Raw genomic sequence first — 21,764 nt, 5'->3', positions numbered from 1 at the left:
CATTTTCAAGGTGCTTATGTGCCATTACCTATGATAAGATCATGTATCCTACCTATGAAAACAATCATCATCAAAGTTTACCTATTTACTAATGATTTTTCCAAAGAAACAATAAGCTCAAAGTCCTAAAAGGTAGACATGGTAAATATATACCCATACATGAAAATTGAAAAAGTCCACAATTAATTATTTTCAAGTCTTTTCCCATTATGTTTAGGCATGTCACAATTTATTGGTTTTGGAACTAAGATATGTTAGAATCTTCGCTTCTTAGAAATGAAAATGTCCTCATCTTTCTAGTATCTCCTCAAGGGATGCAGGGAATGAGAATCTCTTTTAATCAATGAAAATGTCCTCATCTTTCTAGTACCTCCTCAAGGGATGCAAGGAATGAGAATCTCTTTTAATCAATGAAACTTAACCAAACTTTGTATTCTCAAGAAAAATGGACAACTAGTGAAAACATCACACTTAGACTTTCATTTACAACCATGATCACATGTCGGGGGTAAAGCTTCAAGAAGAGGGGTCACTCAAGACAACGTAAATTTGTTTTTGTTTGAGGTAATTTTGCATAAGTTGAATATTTATACTTTCATGAGAGGAAATTAGATGGATTTAATAAGGATTTAATATTTGTATGATTTGCACACTTCTTAGATGCTTCTGACTCTTATCCCCCTACTATGAATGTCTTCATAATGATCGACCTTAATTAACCCACAACGCTTCTTTTTATAAAATCCCTTGTGATCAACCAAGTGGTCCCTTACTCCCAAGACCCCGTGCCCCTATACATAGGGCTTTTCCAATTCACGTGCTATGTTTTACTTAAATTCATTAGGTCACCTTTTACGCTTCAAGTTGAGGATCTTATGGGTAACTATTCTCCAAGTTACTTGACCTTATGGATAGCTAATCTCTAGCTATCTATCATAGGTATAGCTTGATCCCACATTTCCACTATATGCTTATGTATATACTGTAATCATAAAACTCATGTTCTTGTTCTATTTCTTAAAGCTCAATGTTCTTTCCACAAGAACAAAAGTAGATTTTTTTCTAGAAAATTTTCAAGAATGGGGCAAATCAATCAATGCCCTCTTGAATCACTTAGTTTCCATTTTTTATCTCTCTTCCTTGTTTGTAACCTAGGCTCTGATACCAAAATGTAATCGACCAAGAAATCCCCACCTTAGCTGAGTACAAAACCCACATCTGTACAAAAGAACTAGTGTCTTTTCACAAAGTGTTATATGATAAGAACTCCTACAAAACAAAAACACAAAAGGCCCTTGAGTGTGATAGTGATTCCAAAGACTCCTCTACAAGTTAGTACAAAATCCAAATCTCATTAGTATTGAAATCCAAATCTCATTAGTACTAAAATCCACATGTTTCATGCTATTAACTCCTCTTATCCAAAGAACAACTAATCTTCACTTACCTTGAGATTCTTTGTCATTTAGCAATGAGAAAATGATTCATTCCAACTCTAGCTCTATGCTAACATGGCGCAATGCCTTTCTAAGTCCAACCAAAGGCTAAGACTAAAAGCAAGTGAAATATTAAATGCATAGCTAGGTTAACCAAAATTTTCATCACCTTGAGGCCTTTTTGGGGATCCCAAAAGCTTTAGTCAAATCAACCTCTAAGGTTTAAGAGGGCTATCATGCTTCAAGAAGGAAAACATACCGATTTCTTCTTTCTCTTTGTCTTAATCCATAGCCAACCGTGCAACCATGAATTCAATGTACTTTTTGAACACTTGGTAACCAAATTAATGCATTATGTAAATCGACAATCAAATGACAATGCATGTACATGAATCAAGTCATTCCCAAAGGTACTTATCTGTATAGTAATGTAGATGTTGGTGACCAACCAATTCCATAAATACTCGCAATATCCTCAAAGCACTCTCTCTCCCAAGACTAGGTCTCAAACACCTCAACTGTGAATATCTCCTTACAAATGAGAAAGCGCACAAGGGAATCAACTTATGCTGAATACATCATGATCAGATCATTTATTCACAAGTTTTACTCATGAGTAGTATCATAGAATAGACTTCATGTCATAATACTTTTGTTAGGCATTCATTAGTACATCTTCGTTCATCCCCATGTACCTGCACCCCAAGATCAAGTAGTGATAGTAGCAAAAGTCCATTTAGCACTCTCTTTGAACTTATCACAACCTTGATCATCGTTTCTTCCTTGCAACCATACACTTCTCATCTTTGGAATTAGATTCATTTGATCAATTTTCTAACATCAAACTATAACTAGATAGATGCAAACATTCATCATCAAAATTCAAACATTTACTAATCCTTTTTCCAAGGTAACAATGATCTTAAAGTCCTATAAGGTAGACATGGTATATATATACCCATAAATGAAAATAGGAAAAAGATCCAATATATGTTTTTCAGGTCCTTCTTGACCTTTTTGATTATGTTTAGACATGTCCCCATTTATTGTTTTTGGAATGAAGGTATGTTACAAAATTACAAGAATCACAACACACACACTTTGCACAAATGAACTAGTAAGAGACATCGACCCTCACATTGAACCAAGTGCATTGTAAAGAAAAAGAACCTACACATGATTCCCATTCGAATGATTGTCCAAGATCAGGAAAGACACACAGTTGGTCAGGATCACATGAATTCTATTCCAACTCTGAGAATGGCATGCATCAGTGCTCTATGGGTTTGGAATCCAAACTTGGAATAGTGAATCGTGGAAATCCAATCCTCTCTCTCTCTCTCTCTCTCTCTCTCTCTCTCTCTCTCTCTCTTATGTTGTGTTGAAATTGAGAGTGATGGGGTTTCCAAGATAAAGCCTTGAGGGCTTGAACCCAAGACACCGCTTGTTGCAGAGTCCCGCACAAACTTTTGGAGTCAAGAGTCTCCATTAATGCTTGGGGCTGATTGGCTAGTCGATTTTCGACTTAGCTAGCCGGCCAAGTTTTGCCATACTAAGGTAGTCAAAAATCGACTTAATTATGCCTCATGGCTCGAGAAGTCTACATGGGACTCATTAGCTAAGGGTGTTTACACACTAAAGCCCCACCAGCCCAAGCTTGAATGATAAGGCCCTTGGCGAGCAGGGGTGCATACACACCGCCATGGGTTGGTGGAGAGAGTCTGGAGCATGTGGCGAATGGTCGTGTGTTCAAGCCCCAGCAGCAGCCAGTTGAGCTTGCATAAAATTCTTTTGAAGAAGAAACCCGCGGCCCAAGCCGTTCGGCAAGGGGTCTTGGTTTGGGGAGGCAGTATGAATTAATCACATCTTGCCATGAGGCAAGACGCTCCTGTCGTGGTCGGTGGGGCGGGTGGCAAGTGTGTGAAGAGCCTAATAGGAAATCCAATCCAAAATGAGAAGACACTACTACTTATATATGAAGTGGAATTTGTGACTACAATTGGCCACCATGAACACCTCGTATCCTCCCATCTCAGTTACGACTCATTCTCTACGTGTTTCCTCACCTTGGAGATTGTCGCACACATTGCCTTCCCTCTTTTCTCCTACATTCCATGCAGCACCTACTTCTTCTCCACCTTTGAATCTCTCTTCTACCCATAACCGCCCCTTCTCCATCTCCTTTAGCATTTCGAGAGAAAAGCTAGACGATGATGATCGCCAGGTATGGTCGGCTTCGTTGTTGAACTCCCAACCCGATAACGAGATTGGTATGATGTGATCCATGCATGCGGCTCATTTCATTCCTGTACTACGAGCTTGGTAGCCAGTTGTTGCTGAAACAATCAGCCGCTTTAACTGAAGAATTGAGATGGGTGTCTTGCCTTCCGTCAGACTCGTGAAGTGCCAGAGCTTGCTGATGACCTTTATTAAACATCAGGCCCTATTCCATTCCAAAGCTCAAGATAGCGACTCAAGAGTTGCGACTAACGACTTCCGAATTTGTCAAATCGTGCGTTCTCCACGAAGATCTTGTTGTATCCACGAGATTAGTAGAGATTAGTAGCATCATTCGCTTACCGTTGTTGGGCAATTCCTAATTATTATTTCAAAACAAAATCCTCATTTTTAATCCGTTCTTGATTGGACAATCATCCCCTGAACTAATTCAATCCGTTTATAGGACTTACGGATTTCCTTTAGTTTGGCAAATAACTCGTATAGAACACTGCTACAAACAATGTCAATTAACGAAAATTGCAATGCACAAAAGTTAACTACTCGCCTCCACTATACACACAACTTCTTTAATACGAACGCCTCTTGTCGATGTTTTGGTATGTACACGACTCCAAGTAGTCAGCGATGCCTGTGCCACCCACGGGTTGGGACAAAGCCCTCATTGGTTTAATGTTTTCATTATAGTTTTGGTCAATAGTGACAAGCGTAACTAGTGTTCAGGGTCCAATCCACGTGCACTATATGTAAAACACGGGGATGAGTAGACAATTAATTGAGTAGAGGAGCCTAAAAAACATTTTGAAGGTATGTTAAAAATTAACTAAACCTTTAACCATGGTTGACACCTAAAACATAACATAAGTAACCCTAGTAATTTAATCCTAATTAGTGATCAGGCTTATCCGCAGTTGACAAACCAGTTCTGCGCTCTTCTTGCTAGCTGTCTTAACCATGCTTTTGGCTGTCACTTCCTGCTGGCTGTTCCTAGACTGCTCTTTTCAATGTGGTTTGCTTACGAGCTACCTTTTTGGACCTAAAACTTTGATGATTTGCCTGAGGATCCCATGGGCTGAATTTGTTTCGGGTTGAAATGACAGGATTTAGTGCCATCTACATTGCCATTTCAAACTTTGTCGCATTCATGTATTGCATACCTTTTGAGGAAAAATGTGATGTTGCCAGACATTCAGTAGCATTCTGGGGTTTTCAGTCCTTCAGCCATGCTCTCCATCATGTTTGGACACCCTTCTTTGGAGATTTTTCTATATTCTTTTCTCTGGATATCCAATATTTTGTAAACCCGCTTTGGAGTTAGTTTCTAGCAAAGGTCACGGGTTTCCCCCTTGTCTATCTCCCATTTCCTTTAATAGGGGAATGTAAATATATTAGGTAACCAGACCGCTCTGGGGTTTGTCTCATTACATCCAGCTGGTGTCCTTTTCTAGTCATAGCATTCGCATGCTATACACACACGCGATATAGAATTTGAAGAACTCTGAATGTTTGTTGAATGTTGCTTTGTCTTTAATGGAAATTTTGAAGTAGGATCACATGCTTTGAAAAGCAGATTGCATTCTCCTTCTTATTAGTGCTCTCTAGATTTAGCGATATGTTATTTGGAACATTGGATATCTATTATCCATTGTTTTGTTTGGAGTCAGGGTTTCTAGCACTCTTGTCCTTGTGAGAGTGCAGCGGAAACGGTGTGTGTGTGTGTGTGTGTGTGAGGGAGAGATGGAACTCGACGTTTCCTCCCCTTCGTTGCCTGCGTCCTTTTCGTCTTCCTTTGCCTCACGCTAGACCACCTCCGTTCCTTTGCAGCTTGCTGCTTCTACTTCGCAACCTTCAGATGTTCCTTGGCAGCCTTCTGCTTCTACTTCGCAAGCTCCATTTGGTCCCGTAAACCCATCGCCAGCCGCCGCCGCTCCGTTTGTTTTTCGGTCAAGTCCTGCTTCTGTCGCAAGAAAGAAACACATTTCTTTCTCTGTATCTTCTCAGCCTGATAAAACTCCTAAGCTTCATAACGGGCACAGTTCTTCTACTTCCTTGCAATGGGACTTGCTTCGACGGCTGTGTGAAGACTCAGTTTCAGAGACGGTCAATTCAGGTCTGTTACTAAATCGGGCTCTATCTCCAGGTTCGCTTATTGAGAGCCTCTCTGAAGCGCAGTGATTTGGAATTTGCATCTACTTCATGGGACGTATCCTCTCTCCTTCTCAGTTGCGTGCGTGGTCTTCTGCAGCAGTTGGGCTTGATCGAATTATTTCTTTTGTTTTTTTGGGCAAAGGTTTCTACTTTGCTCGCTGTGTTGATGTGGAGACAGTGTATAGTTTGGTAAATCAGGCAGGGGTCCATGGTGTAGGCTTTTTTGCTTATGTTATGCCATGGGACCCTCTTTTTGACCCGGCAAAGAACCTCATGCATTACTGCCCAGTCTGGGTTACTTTCAAAGCATTGCCAATACCTCTTCTCCTACATATTTCCTCTATTGCAGCCTTGTTGGGGAAGGTTTTACATCTCCCGAAGCAAGATTTCCTAGTTTTGAGCAGAGATATCTGTGTTTGCATACTTTGGGATATGGAGCAACCTATACCTTCCTGCTTGGATATTGATTTTGGTATGGTGCATCCTTTCCGCATTCCTTTGCAGTTTGCTTCTTTCCCGAATGCCTGTTATAAATGTAGGCAGCTCGGCCACTTCGCTCGGTGCTGCCCCTTGCTCTTACCTCAATCTCACAGCAGTTAATAAACACAAAAAGGAATGGCAACGGGTCCATCCTCAAGGGAAAGCTTCTCTCTCAGTATCTCCTCCCTTTCATGTTGCTAACCCTCCAGAGAGAGTTTCAATTCAGCAGTCTCATTTTAAAGGAGTGGAGTCTCGCCCGCCTGTTTCAATTCAGCAGTCTCATTTTGAAGGAGTGGAGTCTCGCCCGCCTTCTCCGGTCTCTGAATTACAATCTTTTGAGTTACATGTGGATATATCTCCTTCAGATATACATAATGCAGGTGATGAGAATACAGATTTGTCAGAGCAACATAAACAGGTGGATCTTTCTTCTTCGGATCGAGCTCATGATGCCCTTGTGGAACCAACTGTGGATTTGCAAGAGCAAGCTACTCAGACTGTGGTTGTTAATATGGATACTTCTCTTGGACTGGATACTACTCCCTCATCCATGATGAATCTGGTGCCTGCGTCTACTTTTTCTTTGGACTCTTTCCATCCCTGGTTGCGGCAGGTTTTTAACTCTGTGATTCAAAAATTTCGAGTGCCTGCTTATCTCAAGAAGAATCACAAGGGTAAAAAATACCTTCATTTTATTGATGGAGATGTGGTACCTTTACAACAGTTTTTGCAAGCAAATAATCTCACAGTGGTGACTAGATGCCTCCCCAGTGGTGACTAGATGCCTCCCCTGGTGATTTGTGATTATTTTCACTTTTCCAGTTTTCGGTTACCCGCGTGGCTTTTTTTTTTTCCATGAAAAGGACTTCTATTAAGTAAGAACAAAAACCCGCGAGAGCAAGCTCAAAGCAGAATACATCATGAAATCATGAGGATAATAAAAAAAAACCCCTCAGAGTGAGGTGGAAAGAAACCAAGGCTGAGGCTGAAAGTGCCATCTCAACCCTGTAGTAGATTCAGAGAAGAAAGGAGAATCCTTCCATTCCCTGAAGAAAGAAGCCCTCCTAGCTGAGGCTGCACGGGAGCCCCCCTGCATACCCGTCCATACGGCCATCAGAGTGTGTACGATGTCTGTCCAGATACTAGCCAATGTGTGCGAGGGATGAACCTGAGTACCCTCCATAGCCTCTGTGCATCTGGATCTCCAGATATGCCAGGCTGCTATGCTCGCTATAATCTCCCAAGAAGTATCCACAGAGGCATGTACAGCTGTAAAAGGACGGTGTGGAACCACATCCAACGAGCAGAGCTCAACCCGATGACGTCGAACCGAAATGGCCCGGGAGGAGTCAAGTCCCTCATATAAAACCTGAGGTCCTGTAAGAAAAAGCCAAGCCACCGAGCCCCAAGTCATAAAGAGTGGGGAATGGGCAAAGTGACTGAAGATCCTGGCTATCCCCATCCAAATCAATCTCGCCTGTCTGCAATCCCATAAGCAATGCTGAATAGACTCCGAAGCAGAAAGGCAACGAGGGCAAGTAGGGTCGGCTCCGAATCTGGACCTCCAAAGGTTCACTGCAATCCCTCCATGAATAGAAAGCCAAAAGAAGATAGTGATCTTTCTATTCCTGTGGGATTTCCAGAGCCTCCTCCAGAAGTACCTCTGCTGATCCGCAGTAATACCAAAAGTCTCCCAATGAGGAACTCTGGAGGGTCTCCAGCCTCTACTACTGAGCTGAAATCTCCTGGCATTACTGACCGTGTAACGAAAGAAGGGGATGGTCTTCTCTCGATGCCCCGCGTCAATCCACTCCCACTCTCCGGGGTCCCACTGTAAATACCTGATGGGAACTCCTCCATAGAGCCGAAGTCTCCAAGACCCGGTGGAGAGTAACTGGGGGTCAGGGTCTAAGAACCACTCTGAATCTGATCCCTGCATCAAAAGGCCTACGACCCTGATAGGCTGAAAAGCAGACTCAAGCAATATATCATCTGTAGATCTGAGCAATCTGCCACCATCCTGGACACTGAAAACCAAAGCATCCTCCTATGCATCTCGGAAGGCTAAGACCTGAAGTGGAACCCCGCCTTTCGAGAAAGTACCTGCCCAAGTGGAGGTAGTGAGAGGCATATCATCTGTGTCTATCCAAGCCTCTGGAAGGGCTGTCTCAATCTGCAAGATCCTCCCTGCACTCCCTCTGAGATGTCCTGTCAATCTTGACTTGGTTTCCTCTGGAAGCCTACGGAAGGCTTTCCAAGATCCCAAAGAAGAAGCAGGTCCCCTCTCCCACCTGGCCCACTGCATGTAGAGTGAGGCACCCAGTGGTCTGCCACGATCATCTAAAATACTGTCGTTCCACATGATGGGCTGCCTATCAATCTCTTCCCGGGAGGAAGGAGGAATCCTCCGAAGAGAGCTTCTGAAACTAGCCCAAGCTTTCAGAATGGCAACCATGAGAGGGGATGAAGGTGATCTGAGGTGTGCTGAGGTGAAGATCCATCTAACACTGCTCATCCAGTCTCCTCCTGAGGAAGGTGTGCACCTCTGTATGCTGCTGATAAGAAAGTCCTTCCACGGTTCCTGTCCTGGCATAAGTCCTCGCACCACTATCTTGCAAAGTAAGGCTCTGCACTGTAAATCTGGATCAATAATAGTGAGACCCCCATCCTGTGTAGGGAGGATGAGGGTCTCCCAAGCCACTCTGGCTAAGGCATCTGCTGTGCCATCAAGCCCACTCCAGAGAAAGTTCCTGATCGGTCTTCTGAGCTGAATGATGCAGTCCCTAGAACGGCAAGTTCCTGATCGGTCTTCTGAGCTGAATGATGCAGTCCCTAGAACGGCACCAACATGAACAAATAAACCAGGCCGTGGCCAAGAGGACCTGGTTGACCACCACAACTCTAGAGGCAAGATCCAGCTTGGCTGAGCTCCAAAAGAGAAGCTTCCTTCTGATGCTCTCCAACACGGGAGCAAACTGCTGCGTGGTAGAAATACCCAAGCCGACCTGGCAGCCCAAATACCTGATAGGCACACCCCTCTGAACCCAAGTGAACCCTATGTCAAGTCCCCAAACTGGAGTGTCCTCATCATTGATCCAAAAGCCATTGGATTTATGCCAATTTATCTGCGCCCCTGCCGCCAAGCAAAATAAATCCAATGCTGTCCTGAAAGAAGTCAATGTCTGTGGAGAGGCATCCAAATAAATCGCTGTGTCATCAGCCAACTCACTGTCAAGCAGCTCCTCTTCTCTTCTGATAGGAAGTCTCATCCCAAAGATGTCAGCTTGAGATCTAACATAGATGCTCATAGCTTCGGCCACGAATAAAAAAAGGAAAGGAGCAAGGGGGCATCCCTGACGGACTGATCTCGAAATCTGAAATCTCTCACCCCTTACCCCACCAATAAGTACCTGGCTATGGGCTGATCTGTACAAAGAGGAAACACCTCTGATCCAAACATCAGTGAATCCAAAGCGTAGAAGGGTGCCCTCCAAAAAACTCCAATCTACTCTGTCATAAGCTTTTTCAAAATCCAACAGTAGAATGGCAAGATTCTGGCCACTCTGCATGGCCCACTCTGAAGCTTCCCAGAAAGAAAAAATGTTATCAAAAATACTTCTGCCATGCACAAATCCCGTCTGAGTGTCGTGGATAAGATCAGGGAGAAGTGGCTGCAATCGGAGGCTGATAGCCTTGGCCAGAATCTTGTAACAAGTCCCCAGAAGTGTGATAGGCCTCCATTGGGACAATAAATTTCTGCTACCTCCTTTTGGGATAAGGTGGATGAGGCCCTCTGTAAGCGATTCAGGCATCTCGCCAGAGTCCCAAATGGCCTGCATGGCTGAAGTAATATAGTCTCCAATCATATCCCAAAATGCAATGAAAAAAGACGGGGTGAGGCCATCTAAACCTGGGCACTTGCCCTTGTGAAGGGCTGAAAGTGCAGTCCTGAACTCTGTGTTGGTGAAAGGTGCGTCAAGTAGAACATGCATATCTGGATTCACCAACACTGGGATACTCTGCCAAATAGCCTGTCTAGCATCCTCTATATCGTGTGTCTCAGGATCAGCAGTAAGGAGGGTGGCATAGAAATCTGAAGCTATGCGTAAGACGTCATCTGGCTCTGTCTGTAAAACCCCATGTGAGTCAATAAGCTCAGATACACTCTCTCTACTATGTCTAGGGCCAAGAGTAGAGAAAAAGTGTTTATTGACTCTACCACCCATCTGAATCCAGAATGACTCCTGTGCATGAAAGGCATACTCTGCTCTCTGATCAAGCAATAACTGCAGATGAGCCCTCGCTGCAGCAAGGCGCTCTTGAATCCAAGCATCTGAAGGCCGTTTCTGCTCTTCCCTCTGCAAAGCTGCTAACTGCTGGCGAACACCAATCTCACGTCTGAGAATAACTCGTCTTCTGGTGGAAGCAACTGAGCAGTAAAAGTCGCTAATACCAGAGAGGGCAGCGGCTAAATGTGAAGGATGTGGCTGCCCTCCCTGGACATGAGCAAACCATATCCGTAGGGCTGCCTCTGTAAGGTCCTCCTCTGTGTAAAAGGCATCTGGAATCCTGATGCTGGCAGATCGGCCTCTCAAGTGAGGCTCTGAGATAGCCAGAACAACAGGGAAATGGTCTGAGGTGGAAACCCCCGCAGCAATGCATACCGATCCACCTCTGTCTAGTGCCCAGTCATCTACATAAAATCTGTCAATGCGTGCATGAATAGGCATCTGTTGCCTCCTGTTCGACCAAGAGAACAGGAGGGACTGTGGCTGAATAAGAAAGGCATCATCACACCAAGTATCTCTGCCACAGAAATGGAAAAGGAAGGCATCCCAAGCTGCTCTCTCCAAAGAGTGAAGTCCGCCTTCTCTACCCCCTTTTTTGTCTGAAGGTAACTCGACCATGTTAAAGTCACCTCCAATCACCCAAGAATCCACAATGGGGGCCCAGGAGAGCAAAGTCTTCCACATAAGGACACGTTCCCCTCTAATGTTGGAGGCATATAGGTTGAGGAAGCCAACCTTACGCCCTCCAATCAAAAGAATAATCCACTGAGCTCTAGAGGGGATAATGACTCCGTGCCCAACAACTAAGGGGAGAACCGACTGCGAAACTGAAATAGAAGTGCCTCCCCTAGTGCCCAATGCAGGCGACCAAAAAGTATGTCCTGAAAGCAACTTGCCTGACTTGGCACAATCTCTATAATCCAGCTTGTGCTCTTGAATAAATAATATATCAATGGGACCCCCAGTAACACCTGGATGAAGCTGATCCCGGATCAGCTGTCTACGGCGGCGATGTGGGACGCCACCTAGGCCCTGTATGTTCCAACTGATAATCCTCATCGACGGGAGGATGTAGAGTGGAACACCTTACCCGACCTAGTGGCGGAAACAAACCCCTCAACAGGGGAAGACCTCCTGCTCGAGGAAGGAGGGAAGGAACCCAGTGGAGGAAAGTCAATAGGGGAAAGAATCCTGGCACCTGAAGAAGAAGCCCTGTCAATAGGAAATCCAACCACTGGCTCCCCAAAAGTAGCGGGCACAAACTCCTCCTCTGGGAAATCTGAACTCTCTGCCAAGGCTGAAAACGAGTTCCTGTGGAGCAATCCAGACACCGGAGTACGAAGGATCCCTTGTGAGGGAAGAGGATCAACAGTGTAAGCTATCCCCTTCCCCCTGTCCAAGGGAGGGAGTGAGGAAGGCTCTCTACCCGGTGTCTGCCCAGCCGCGGAAAACTCTCCGTCCTCAAGAGGAACATCTGGCAGTGCTGGATCTAAGGAAGAAGCTGCAACTGGGGAGGAGGTCGAAGCTTCAGCGTCTCGGACTGTGCAAGGTGAGACAGGAAGGACAGCTCGAGGTGAAGCAGAGTCTACTAAGGTACCCTCGTGAACTGAAGGAGGGACCTGCACACGTACTGGAACCCACTGTAAAGCGTCGCGTGTGCCTAAGGGAGGTGGGGGTCGAGGAGCAGGTGAAGGACCTGTACCACCCCCCTGACGAGGCCGAGGAATAGGTACTGGACCTGTACCACCACCCGCGTGGCTTTTTCAAGGGGCCTACTTGTAAAACTTTTTACTTTTGTACTACATGGTGGGTTTTTACCTCTTCTGGGGTTTCCCACACAGAAATATATGGTTTCACTAAAAAAAAAGAGAGTGCAGCAGAAACTGAACAACAAAAGATAGACCACAAACCACAAGAACTGAACTGCACCTTGGAGACAGAGAGAGGTTGCAAGGGATCTCAGGAAAAGTCCCTCTACCGCTGGGTGAAACCTGAGATGAATACAAGGGTGGAAGGGGGGGCCTATATAGGTATCCCCAACCCCCCTCTAGTCGGTCTACTACGAAGGCCGACCAGGCTGTCAAAGGGAGACCGACCAGCAGGTCGGTCCAGCCCTACCCAGGGGCCGGGTGATGAGCCCTAGGAACCTGACCAAACAGGTTGGGTCTACAACAGAGGGTTAGCCACGCTGACCCTCCGCGTTGGCCCAAACTAGGCACAGCCTAGGAATCACAGCACGCAGGCCTTAGCATCCTCTGCATGATGACAGCTCCATGGAGCAGCCTCCGTATGCCTGGAACAGGCTGGAATCTCCAAGAATCCTTGGGAGGGGCACATACCCAGATACACAGCCAAACCCCCTGCTATACAAACCTCACATGGGGCGGGCACACCCACAACAAGGGTCCTCACTCCTACTCTACATCAAGAGATGCTTACTCAAGACCCCCTCTCAATCGTGGATGTAGCATCATCTCCAGGAAGTTGGGTGTGCCACTGGAGCATATGTCGATCCATTGTGTGAAGCACCACTACCGAAGACTTCCATAGAGCAGGTACTCATCGGACGAAGTCCCCCTCTCAGCACGAACCGCTTGCTGGAATCCAAAATTGCAAGCTCCAAGGGCAACATGTACATGGCATACTCCTCTTATCTGGTCCAGTATTAATATCACGATCCAATTGATACTACAATTGCTGTAAGACCTTCTTTCCTACATGGTCACTGCATCATTGAGCTATATAGCCCCGTCTAAGGTCCAATCTGGTTGACTGACACCAAATCGATGAACCATGTGCTCCAGAAACAACAAGGCATCCAAGTGCTCTCTAGTAGGATTAAAAAAATGCAGTGTCTAGAATCTCGCACTAGCAATCATGCAACCCATCCGGATTTCTAGCAGCTCATCATACAATAGTTCAGCATAACAATAGGAAACCCCCTCTAGGTCTGCCATGTCACAACGTCCAAACAAATACAAAATGGTATACATAGGGCCACTTGAGCCAGGAAAAAACTCATGTGGCTCAAGGTCTTGCCTAGAAGCTTGCCTCGAATAAAACTCCTACATCTCTACACCATACGGTAGGTACCGTTGCCACACACAAGCAAGCAATCCTCCATCTTAAACCAAAATGTCTGTTGGTAGCACATCCGACCATGTGCTGTTAGAAGACATGAACAATCTAGGTGATGGCTTCGGAATCTGCTTTAGCTTTCTCCATCCGCTCGATAGTTCTCACTTTTTCTTTGAGGACATTTCCGCCAGTAGTGACGTTTTTGGCCACAGTGATTACATGTACGTGAAGCCTTGAGCGCTTCCTTTTTTGCATCTGTCTTCTTGTTCCTTCCCTTCTGCCCAGATACCAAGGCCTCCGAGCTACTATCTTGGGAAGAACTCTGAAAACGCTCCTCCTGTTTCAGTACCATAGGTACCAACTCCTCCCAAGTCAACGGATTCATCCTTCACTGGTGATCAAGGACGAATAAAATGCGGAGTACTAGGAAGATAATTGGGAAAGCAATATAATGACCATGTCCTCATCTCCTTTCCTATCTAAAAAATCTCTTGCTGAAGCTCCTGGAGCTTGTTGATGTGTTCCCGCATGGATGACGACTTTGCGGGATGCAACACTCTCATTTGAACTTCTAGAGATCCCTCTTCATGGGAGAACTTCTGTTATACAAGGACGCCAAGTGTTCCCGTATCCCTTTGGCTACCGTCATGTGCTTCACATGATTTATAATCTGAGGAGTATAGTTTAAGGTAATGAAAGAGCATACCCTCGCATTGACCTGCTACTGTCACCATTTGGTGCTTCTCCCAGGAAATAAAGAGAAATCTTTATGAGATTGACTTCGGTCAAAGAAAGGTGACTTCGGTTAACTAGAATAAATTTAATTTACTTTGCTTTGCATTGGTAAAAGAGAATTGTGGGGATGGCTGCAAGGGACTAGGATTAGTCCAAGAACTAGAATGCATGTTTTTGACTAACCACTAATGGGTTAAATTGTTGGATAATGTTTATTGACTATGTAGGACCAAGAAGAGAGCAAAACGGCCCAAAATTCAAGGGGAAATACCAAAAAAAAGGTCCCATGAGCAAAAGACCAAGAATCCGATGTTTCACCACTTTATGGTGGGCACACGAGGATCAAAAGCCCATAAAAGGTGGCCCACTTGGAGGAAAGCGCTTTCTCTATGGACAAAAGTAGTAAAGGCTAGCTTTTGTAAAAAGTAGCCTGCAGGCTAGAAAAGCAGGTCTAGCTTTTGGAAAAGCACAAGGTAGACCTAGATTATAAAAGAAGATCCCTTGAGCTCTGAGTTTAGGGAGAATTGTACTGAGCCTCATGCTCTCTCTGCAAGCCAGTTGTACAAAGCTATTCGATTGCAATAATAAAGTCCTTTGGGGGGTCCAGCCCTTATTTTTGGGTCCATCTCCATCTCCCACACCCTTCCTTCATTGTAAATTATGTTCCAGCTTCAATTATTGAGTTCTACCGCCGTTGTTTGGAGTTTCTAGCTTCCAAGTGATGATTATGCTGAAGTGCGAACTGACTACCAGTGCTGCGAATTGATTCCTCTTGTTGAGATCTGAATTCTACAACTACGAATTAACTAGAAGAGTTGCAGCTTGTTTACTGCAAGCGATCTGGGTCCGGTTGACCTTTCAATGGTATCAGAGCTTAGAATTGTCACTTTCCGTAGTGACAATGGTCCCAAGACCAAGAAGACAACAACAATTTTGGAGAACAGAGAGTTTCGATGCCAACATCCCAGCCCAGAGCTTTCGGATTGATCACAAATCAGTTTTGTCACTTAGACAAAACCCATCCCACTTCTTGTATTACTCACTTCTTCTATTGCAAGCACTACGTTCAGCTCTCTTGCTCTCACACTCTCTTTTTCTAACATTTGGTATCAGAGCAGCAAGACCCTGCTCCTAGTTCCCTGCCTTGCTCCCTGCTCCTTGCCCGCAAGCTCTCCCTGCTCGTAGATCCCGTTCGTGTAGCTGTACTATCCTGTGCCGTACAACGTATGGACTTCCGTACTACAGCTCGTCGTCAGCAGCTCGTTGTCTGTACAGTAGCTTGACTTTCGTATTGCAGGCGTCAAATCTGTATTCGTCTGTACGTTGCTGTCTGTACAGTCGTTTTCGTACAGTCGCTGTACACTCCGTACCATCGTACGATTCCATACCGTTGCCTTGCGCTGCACGTGTGGCACTTGCAAATCGTCCATACAACCGTACAGGTTTCCATACTTTCGTACATTGTACATCGTACGTACGGATTTCCGTACATTTTGCAGGCCTTTGTACTTTTGGTTGGCATCCGCACTTTTGTGCAAGTTATATTCTTGCAGGTACTCGAGCAGTTGTTTTCTGGCAGGCATTATCTGCAGATAGCCATTGTTTGGCTTAGATCTTGCAGAGAATTTGGGGCATTCTGTATTTGTTGGCAGACATTGCAGGTTGTCCAAAATTTGGGGCTTTTGCAATCACACTGCAATTTTGCAGTGAAATTTGGGGCTTTTGTAGGCATAATTCAATTTGTGCGACATTTGGGGCTTTGAGATCATTTGCCCTCTTTTGTATGCAATTTCCCACAAGAAATTGGGGCTTTTGCATTTGGGTTGCAATTTTGTTGGTAAAAGGGCATTTTGGAAGTTTGCAAATAGTTATGAACTCAGTACGAGAACTCAGTACGAGTCAAATTGCAGACTTTTGCCACTTTTTGCAGATTCTATTTGTAGATTTTTGGGGCATTGAGCAGAGCAGTGTGGTGCATTTTGAGCCTTTGACAGGTTGTGACAGTATTTGTCACTGTGGGCATATTATTCTTTGTAGATTTAACTTGTGCATTTTATATCCCAAGAAGGGATTTCACCGGGTCTGTCTGCTGTATTTTTTCTGAGATTATCTGGTGAAAATGGCTCAAAACAACTCAAATGAGGTGTTCAGGGTTCTCACACAGGAGGATAAGTTGGATGGCACCAACTACTTTTTGTGGAGTTTCATGGTTCGCAATATCTTGGTTGGTAGAAATCTTTGGGATTATGTCAATGGAGATGAAGAAAGACCAGATACAACGCCTATACCTGTCACTCCTACAGCTAGAGGCAGGGGTAGAGGTACAAATACAGCACAGGTGATTGGAGCAGCCGATCCAGGAGCTCCCACAGCAGAGCAGAAAAGATGGGACTCCAGAGATGCACAAGCTCTTTCAGTAATTTCTCTTTCTGTCAAGAGGTTCATTATACCTTATATTCGGTCATGCAAGACATCTATGGCAGCTTGGGTAATACTTGAAAGTATGTTTGCAGCAAGGAACGATGCCAGGGTTTCCTTTCTGAAGCGAGAACTTTCCCATACACATATGGAGGAGGGAGATTCCATGAATTCTCACCTCACAAAGCTTCAGGATCTCAGGGAACAATTGCTGAACATTGATGAAGTCATTCCGGATTCAGAGATGATCTCCACCACTCTGAACTCTCTTCCCGAGTGCTATCTCGGTTTCCACACCTCACTAAATTTGTCATTGAGGGGGGGCAGCAATCCTCTCTCCTTTCACGAGTTGGTAGGACTTCTGTTGCAAGAGGAACAAACACACAAAAATATGGCAACCGCGGATTCAGAGATGATCTCCACCACTCTGAACTCTCTTCCCGAGTGCTATCTCGGTTTCCACACCTCACTAAATTTGTCATTGAGGGGGGGCAGCAATCCTCTCTCCTTTCACGAGTTGGTAGGACTTCTGTTGCAGGAGGAACAAACACACAAAAATATGGCAACCGGGGCTGGCGAGCATGCTATGCTCTCTAAGTTCAAGCCCAAAGGTAAAGGGCAGCAAAAGCCACATGCCCATCAGCCCACACATAAGCACAGGGTGATACAAACAAGCAGAAAAAGAAGGGCATCTGTCATTATTGCAAGAAGCCAGGTCATTATAATAGCCAAAGAAAAGAAAAGGGATTCTGGTATGGCTGTATGAGATGCATCAGGTCCACATTGCCATGATGGAGGAGATGTTGCAGCCAACTTGGTTGAAGAGCACTATGCCTTTTTGTCTTGCACTTCAGATTTTTCAATGGGTAGCTCAGATACTACAGCCACTAATGATGATGACCCATATGCTTTTTTGACTTGCAGTTACGATCCTTCAAAGGATGAATGCTCTTTCAGTGTTGATGAAACACTACATACTTGGTATTTTGATAGTGGTGCTTCAAAGCACATTACTTCCAAGAAAAATCTGTTTGTAACGCTGCATTCTTCACCCACCAAGAAGAAGGTAACTTGTGCAAATAATTATTCAGTGTGTGGAGTGGGAGACATTATTCTCACATCCACTGATGGCACAGATTTCAGAATTTCAGATGTACTCTATGTGCCAAGTATAAAGAAGAATTTGCTTTCAGTGTCCTCACTCAATAGAGGAGGATTTCAGGTTGTTTTTGATGATGACAAGTGTGCAGTCAGAGACAAAGAAAATGAATATGATTTCAGATTGTCTGGCACTTTGTATAGGCGTCTTTTTCAGCTTGATTTATATTAAAAAAGATCCCATCTTGCATTATTAGTTAGCACTCCCACTGTTGCGATGCAGAATGTGGACTATGCTATCCCGTAACCCACGTTAACCTGCTATCCAACCCTAGGTACACCATGCACATGACATTAGTTGTTAACTTTTCCATAAGAGTGTCAAAAGTTGTCCTTTACCGTTCTTCCCACCTGAAGACTACGCATTCCTTAGTCAAATCATGCGATGGGGCTGCTATATCAGCAAAGTGTTAGATGAATCGCCTATAATAGGAGCAAAGTCCCAAGAAATTGCGTACTTCATGTACTGAACTGAGTTCTGGCCATTGATGAATGGCTTTAATCTTAGAAATATGCATATATACACATACATACATACATACATACATACATACATACATACATACATATATATATATATATATATATATATATATACATATATATGTGTGTGTGTGTGTGTCCATCTGAATCCTCTCCTTGGAAATGATATGACAAAGGTAATGGATCCCATTTAGAAAGGAACACTGCGGCGATATGCCTCTTATGTTCCTCTTCAGAGCTGGAAAATACTAGAACGTCATCAAAGAAAGTACTTGTAAAATGCCTGTAGAACCTGAAAATCCGGTCCATCATTCAATTGAAAGTGGTTGGTGCGTTTGTCAACCAAAAGGCATGAATGATACCCACTCACATCAATCCTGTCGAAGATCGTGGCTCCTTTCAATCTATCAAGAATGCTATCCATGCGAGGGATATGGAACCTGTTATTAATGGTCATCTTGTTGAGAGCTCTATAGTCTATACACATTCAATATAACCCATCCTTTTTCTAGACTAGCAACACTGGGAAACAAAAAGGAGAAGAATTGGGTCGGATGAGTCCATTGGACAGCAAATCCTGTACTTGTTCCATGATCTCCTTGCTCTGGGCTGCACTCACCCGATAGGGTGGACGATTTGGGGGATGACTTCTTGGAATGGGGCTCAACGGTGTGATCCTCGAGCAGCCCTGGAGGTAGCTCCCTTGGCAAATATCTGAAAAGAAATCTTTGAAAGTATCTAGAAACTGAAATCTCTCTCTATCGTGATAATAAAATTCAGCTTCTACTTTATCTCCTTTTTCTCTAACAAAAATCATGTAAGCAGAAATAGAACTTTTTATTGCTAGTGGTCTCTCCTCTTCCTTTGGCAACAATCCGATGCTCCTTTGTCTCTATGCTTGAAAACAAGCATTCTCTTTGGCATCACAAGATGAAACCCTTTCTATGGAACCAAGGCATTCCCAAACCTACATCGAATCGGTCCAAAGGTGGAACAAAGAAATCTTCTTGATCCACTTAATCCTGCACATGAATTCTCAGCTTGCCAATAAGTGGAGTTACTAGTACTGATTCTCCCTAAAAGATATGTCGGACATCAAGAGGTTGTTCGAGTTCTAACCACAAGGTGTCGGGCACAGATACTAGGATGTAAGCCAACCCTATACTTTCGAAGCTTAGTCGTTTTTGAGACATCTTTGAAGGGAGTGGTTTGAAGATAAGCCATCCAAAACTTTTGATTATAAGCCTCGATAGTATCTGAAGCTGTCATACTCGCACTTTCCCAAGCTGTGTGGACATCATTGTAGAAATCTTTAGGCAAGAAGTGCTCATAGAACTATTTCTTGATATCTTTCCACTTCTTTAGTGCTTCATCTACAACCAAAAGAGCTCCCCACCATGCACTGACGTTGTTTGTCAGATGTAGACTTACTATCTTCAACCTTGACTTCTCTCGGTAGCATCCCGTTTTGAAAGCTATATCACTAGCAGATAAATCACAAAGCTTTTTCACTAACTCCATACTTTCCATCAAAAGTGGTAAACTTGATGGACTTACCACCTTCTTTGAAGTCTTTGCTTCTGGATCAGGATCTCCTTCTTTTTCATCCATGACAGGAACGTTCTTTAGAGGAAGAAGAAGAAGAAGAAGATGAGGAGGAGGAGGAGGAGGAGCCGTTGGTCGAGGGCGGGCGGGCTGGGACTTGGGGATCTTCGGCCATGCTTCTTTGAAATCTTTGCTTCTAGATCAGGATCTCCTTCTTTTTCGTCCATGACAGGAACGTTCTCTAGAGGAAGAAGAAGAAGATGAGGAGGAAGAGGAGGAGGAGGAGAAGGAGGAGGAGGAGGAGGAAGAGGAGCCATTGATCGAGGGTGGGCTGGGACTTGGGGATCTTCGGCCATGCTTCTTACTCCATTTTCCATGGGACTTTAAGCTCCTTCTTCTTTCTCTTGAATTGTGCCAGTGCCAGGAAGATATTAGACTACGGGAATGGTGCCGCTTGCTTCCTTAGGAACAATCATGGTTTAGACAAGTGTGGACCCTCAAAAAGATGCCGAGATCATGGGATCTTCTTCAAAACTTCCAATTCCTAGATTCTGGTCTTTACAAAATCTTCATCAAGGTCATCGTCGGACGCCTCTGACTGGGCCATCTAGTGGCTGAATTGCCATGTTCCGAAACCATATGGAATCAAGTTTGGCTGAGCCAAGACAGCCAATTGGCCCCACTCATCTCAAGGAGGTAAATGCTTACAGGTGAAGATGGGAGCTGGCCCAATGCGCAATGAAATAAGGGTGGGAGTGGCTTTTGTGTTAGAAAAAGAGAGTGTGAGAGCAAGAGAGCTGAACGTAGTGCTTGCAATAGAAGAAGTGAGCAATACAGTGGGATGGGTTTTGTCTAAGTGACAAAACCTTATCCTTCACTAACCGTAGTTAGTGAACTAACTGTGGTTAGGGGAAAAACCTCTGAATGAGTGCCCCTTACCTACTTATTACATTATATTGATCACTGCTAAATTATAATAATAATTCTAACACCCCCCTGTAGTGCTAATGTCATGTACAAGGAAATGATCAATTGCCAAAAGGAGATAAGTTCAGGGCACTGCGAAATGCCTCAAACTTTTCACGTGGAAGTGCTTTGGTGAAGATGTCTGCAACATTGTCATGTGTTGACACATAGATCATACTGATCTCCCCTGCATGCAACTTCTCTCTGACATAGTGATAGTGAACCTCAATGTGCTTCGTGCAAGCATGAAACACAGGATTCTTTGCCATTGCTATAGCACTCTGACTATCAGTGAGAATGGGAGAAGGACCCTCAATGAAAGATGAAGATCAGCAAACAAACGACGCAGCCAAACACATTCAACTGTCGCTATGAAAGCTGCCCTGTACTCAGCTTCACATGAGGAGGTAGCCACTGTAGATTGTTTCTTGCTCAACCAAGAAATGCAAGCATGTCCTAGACTGCAAGTCACCCCCCCTGGGAAACATCAAGCCAAAAGACTTTGTACCTTGCAAGTAATGGAAGATGCATTTTACCGTGTGCCAATGCATAATCTTTGGACTGTGCATATACCTGCTCACTTGAGAAACTGAAAATTGAATATCAGGTCGTGTATTGCAGAGATAAATGAGGCATCCAACAGCCTGACTATAGAGTGTGACATCAATTGATTCACCCGCATCATGCATTGTAAGCTTCAGCCCCGGCTCCATGGGAGTGGACATAGGCTTGCAATCATGCATCTTGAATATGTCCAAGAGCTTTTGAACATACTTGGATTGAGACATAA

The 21,764-nt window shown here is 44.4% G+C and overlaps 1 protein-coding gene across 4 annotated transcripts in view; it reads left to right on the top strand.

The window, feature by feature from the left end:
* The first annotated feature begins 3,417 nt into the window (after nt 1-3,417).
* LOC147897838 (uncharacterized) overlaps nt 3,418-21,764 on the top strand; it is a 76,770-nt gene continuing 58,423 nt past the window's right edge. For all 4 annotated transcript variants that reach the window (XM_087380715.1, XM_087380716.1, XM_087380714.1 and 1 more), the window contains exon 1: nt 3,418-3,660. In XM_087380715.1, coding sequence (XP_087236841.1) covers nt 3,445-3,660 — 216 coding nt within the window. In that variant the 5' untranslated portion in view covers nt 3,418-3,444. The remainder of the gene's footprint in view (nt 3,661-21,764) is intronic.

Source organism: Dipteris shenzhenensis, chromosome 10 (genome assembly GCF_047967505.1).
Source record: "Dipteris shenzhenensis isolate YYH24624 ecotype China chromosome 10, Dip_SZ_1.0, whole genome shotgun sequence".
Lineage (NCBI taxonomy): Eukaryota > Viridiplantae > Streptophyta > Polypodiopsida > Gleicheniales > Dipteridaceae > Dipteris > Dipteris shenzhenensis.
Note: the sequence above shows the minus strand (reverse complement) of the source record. Positions and strands in the feature narration are given on the sequence as shown.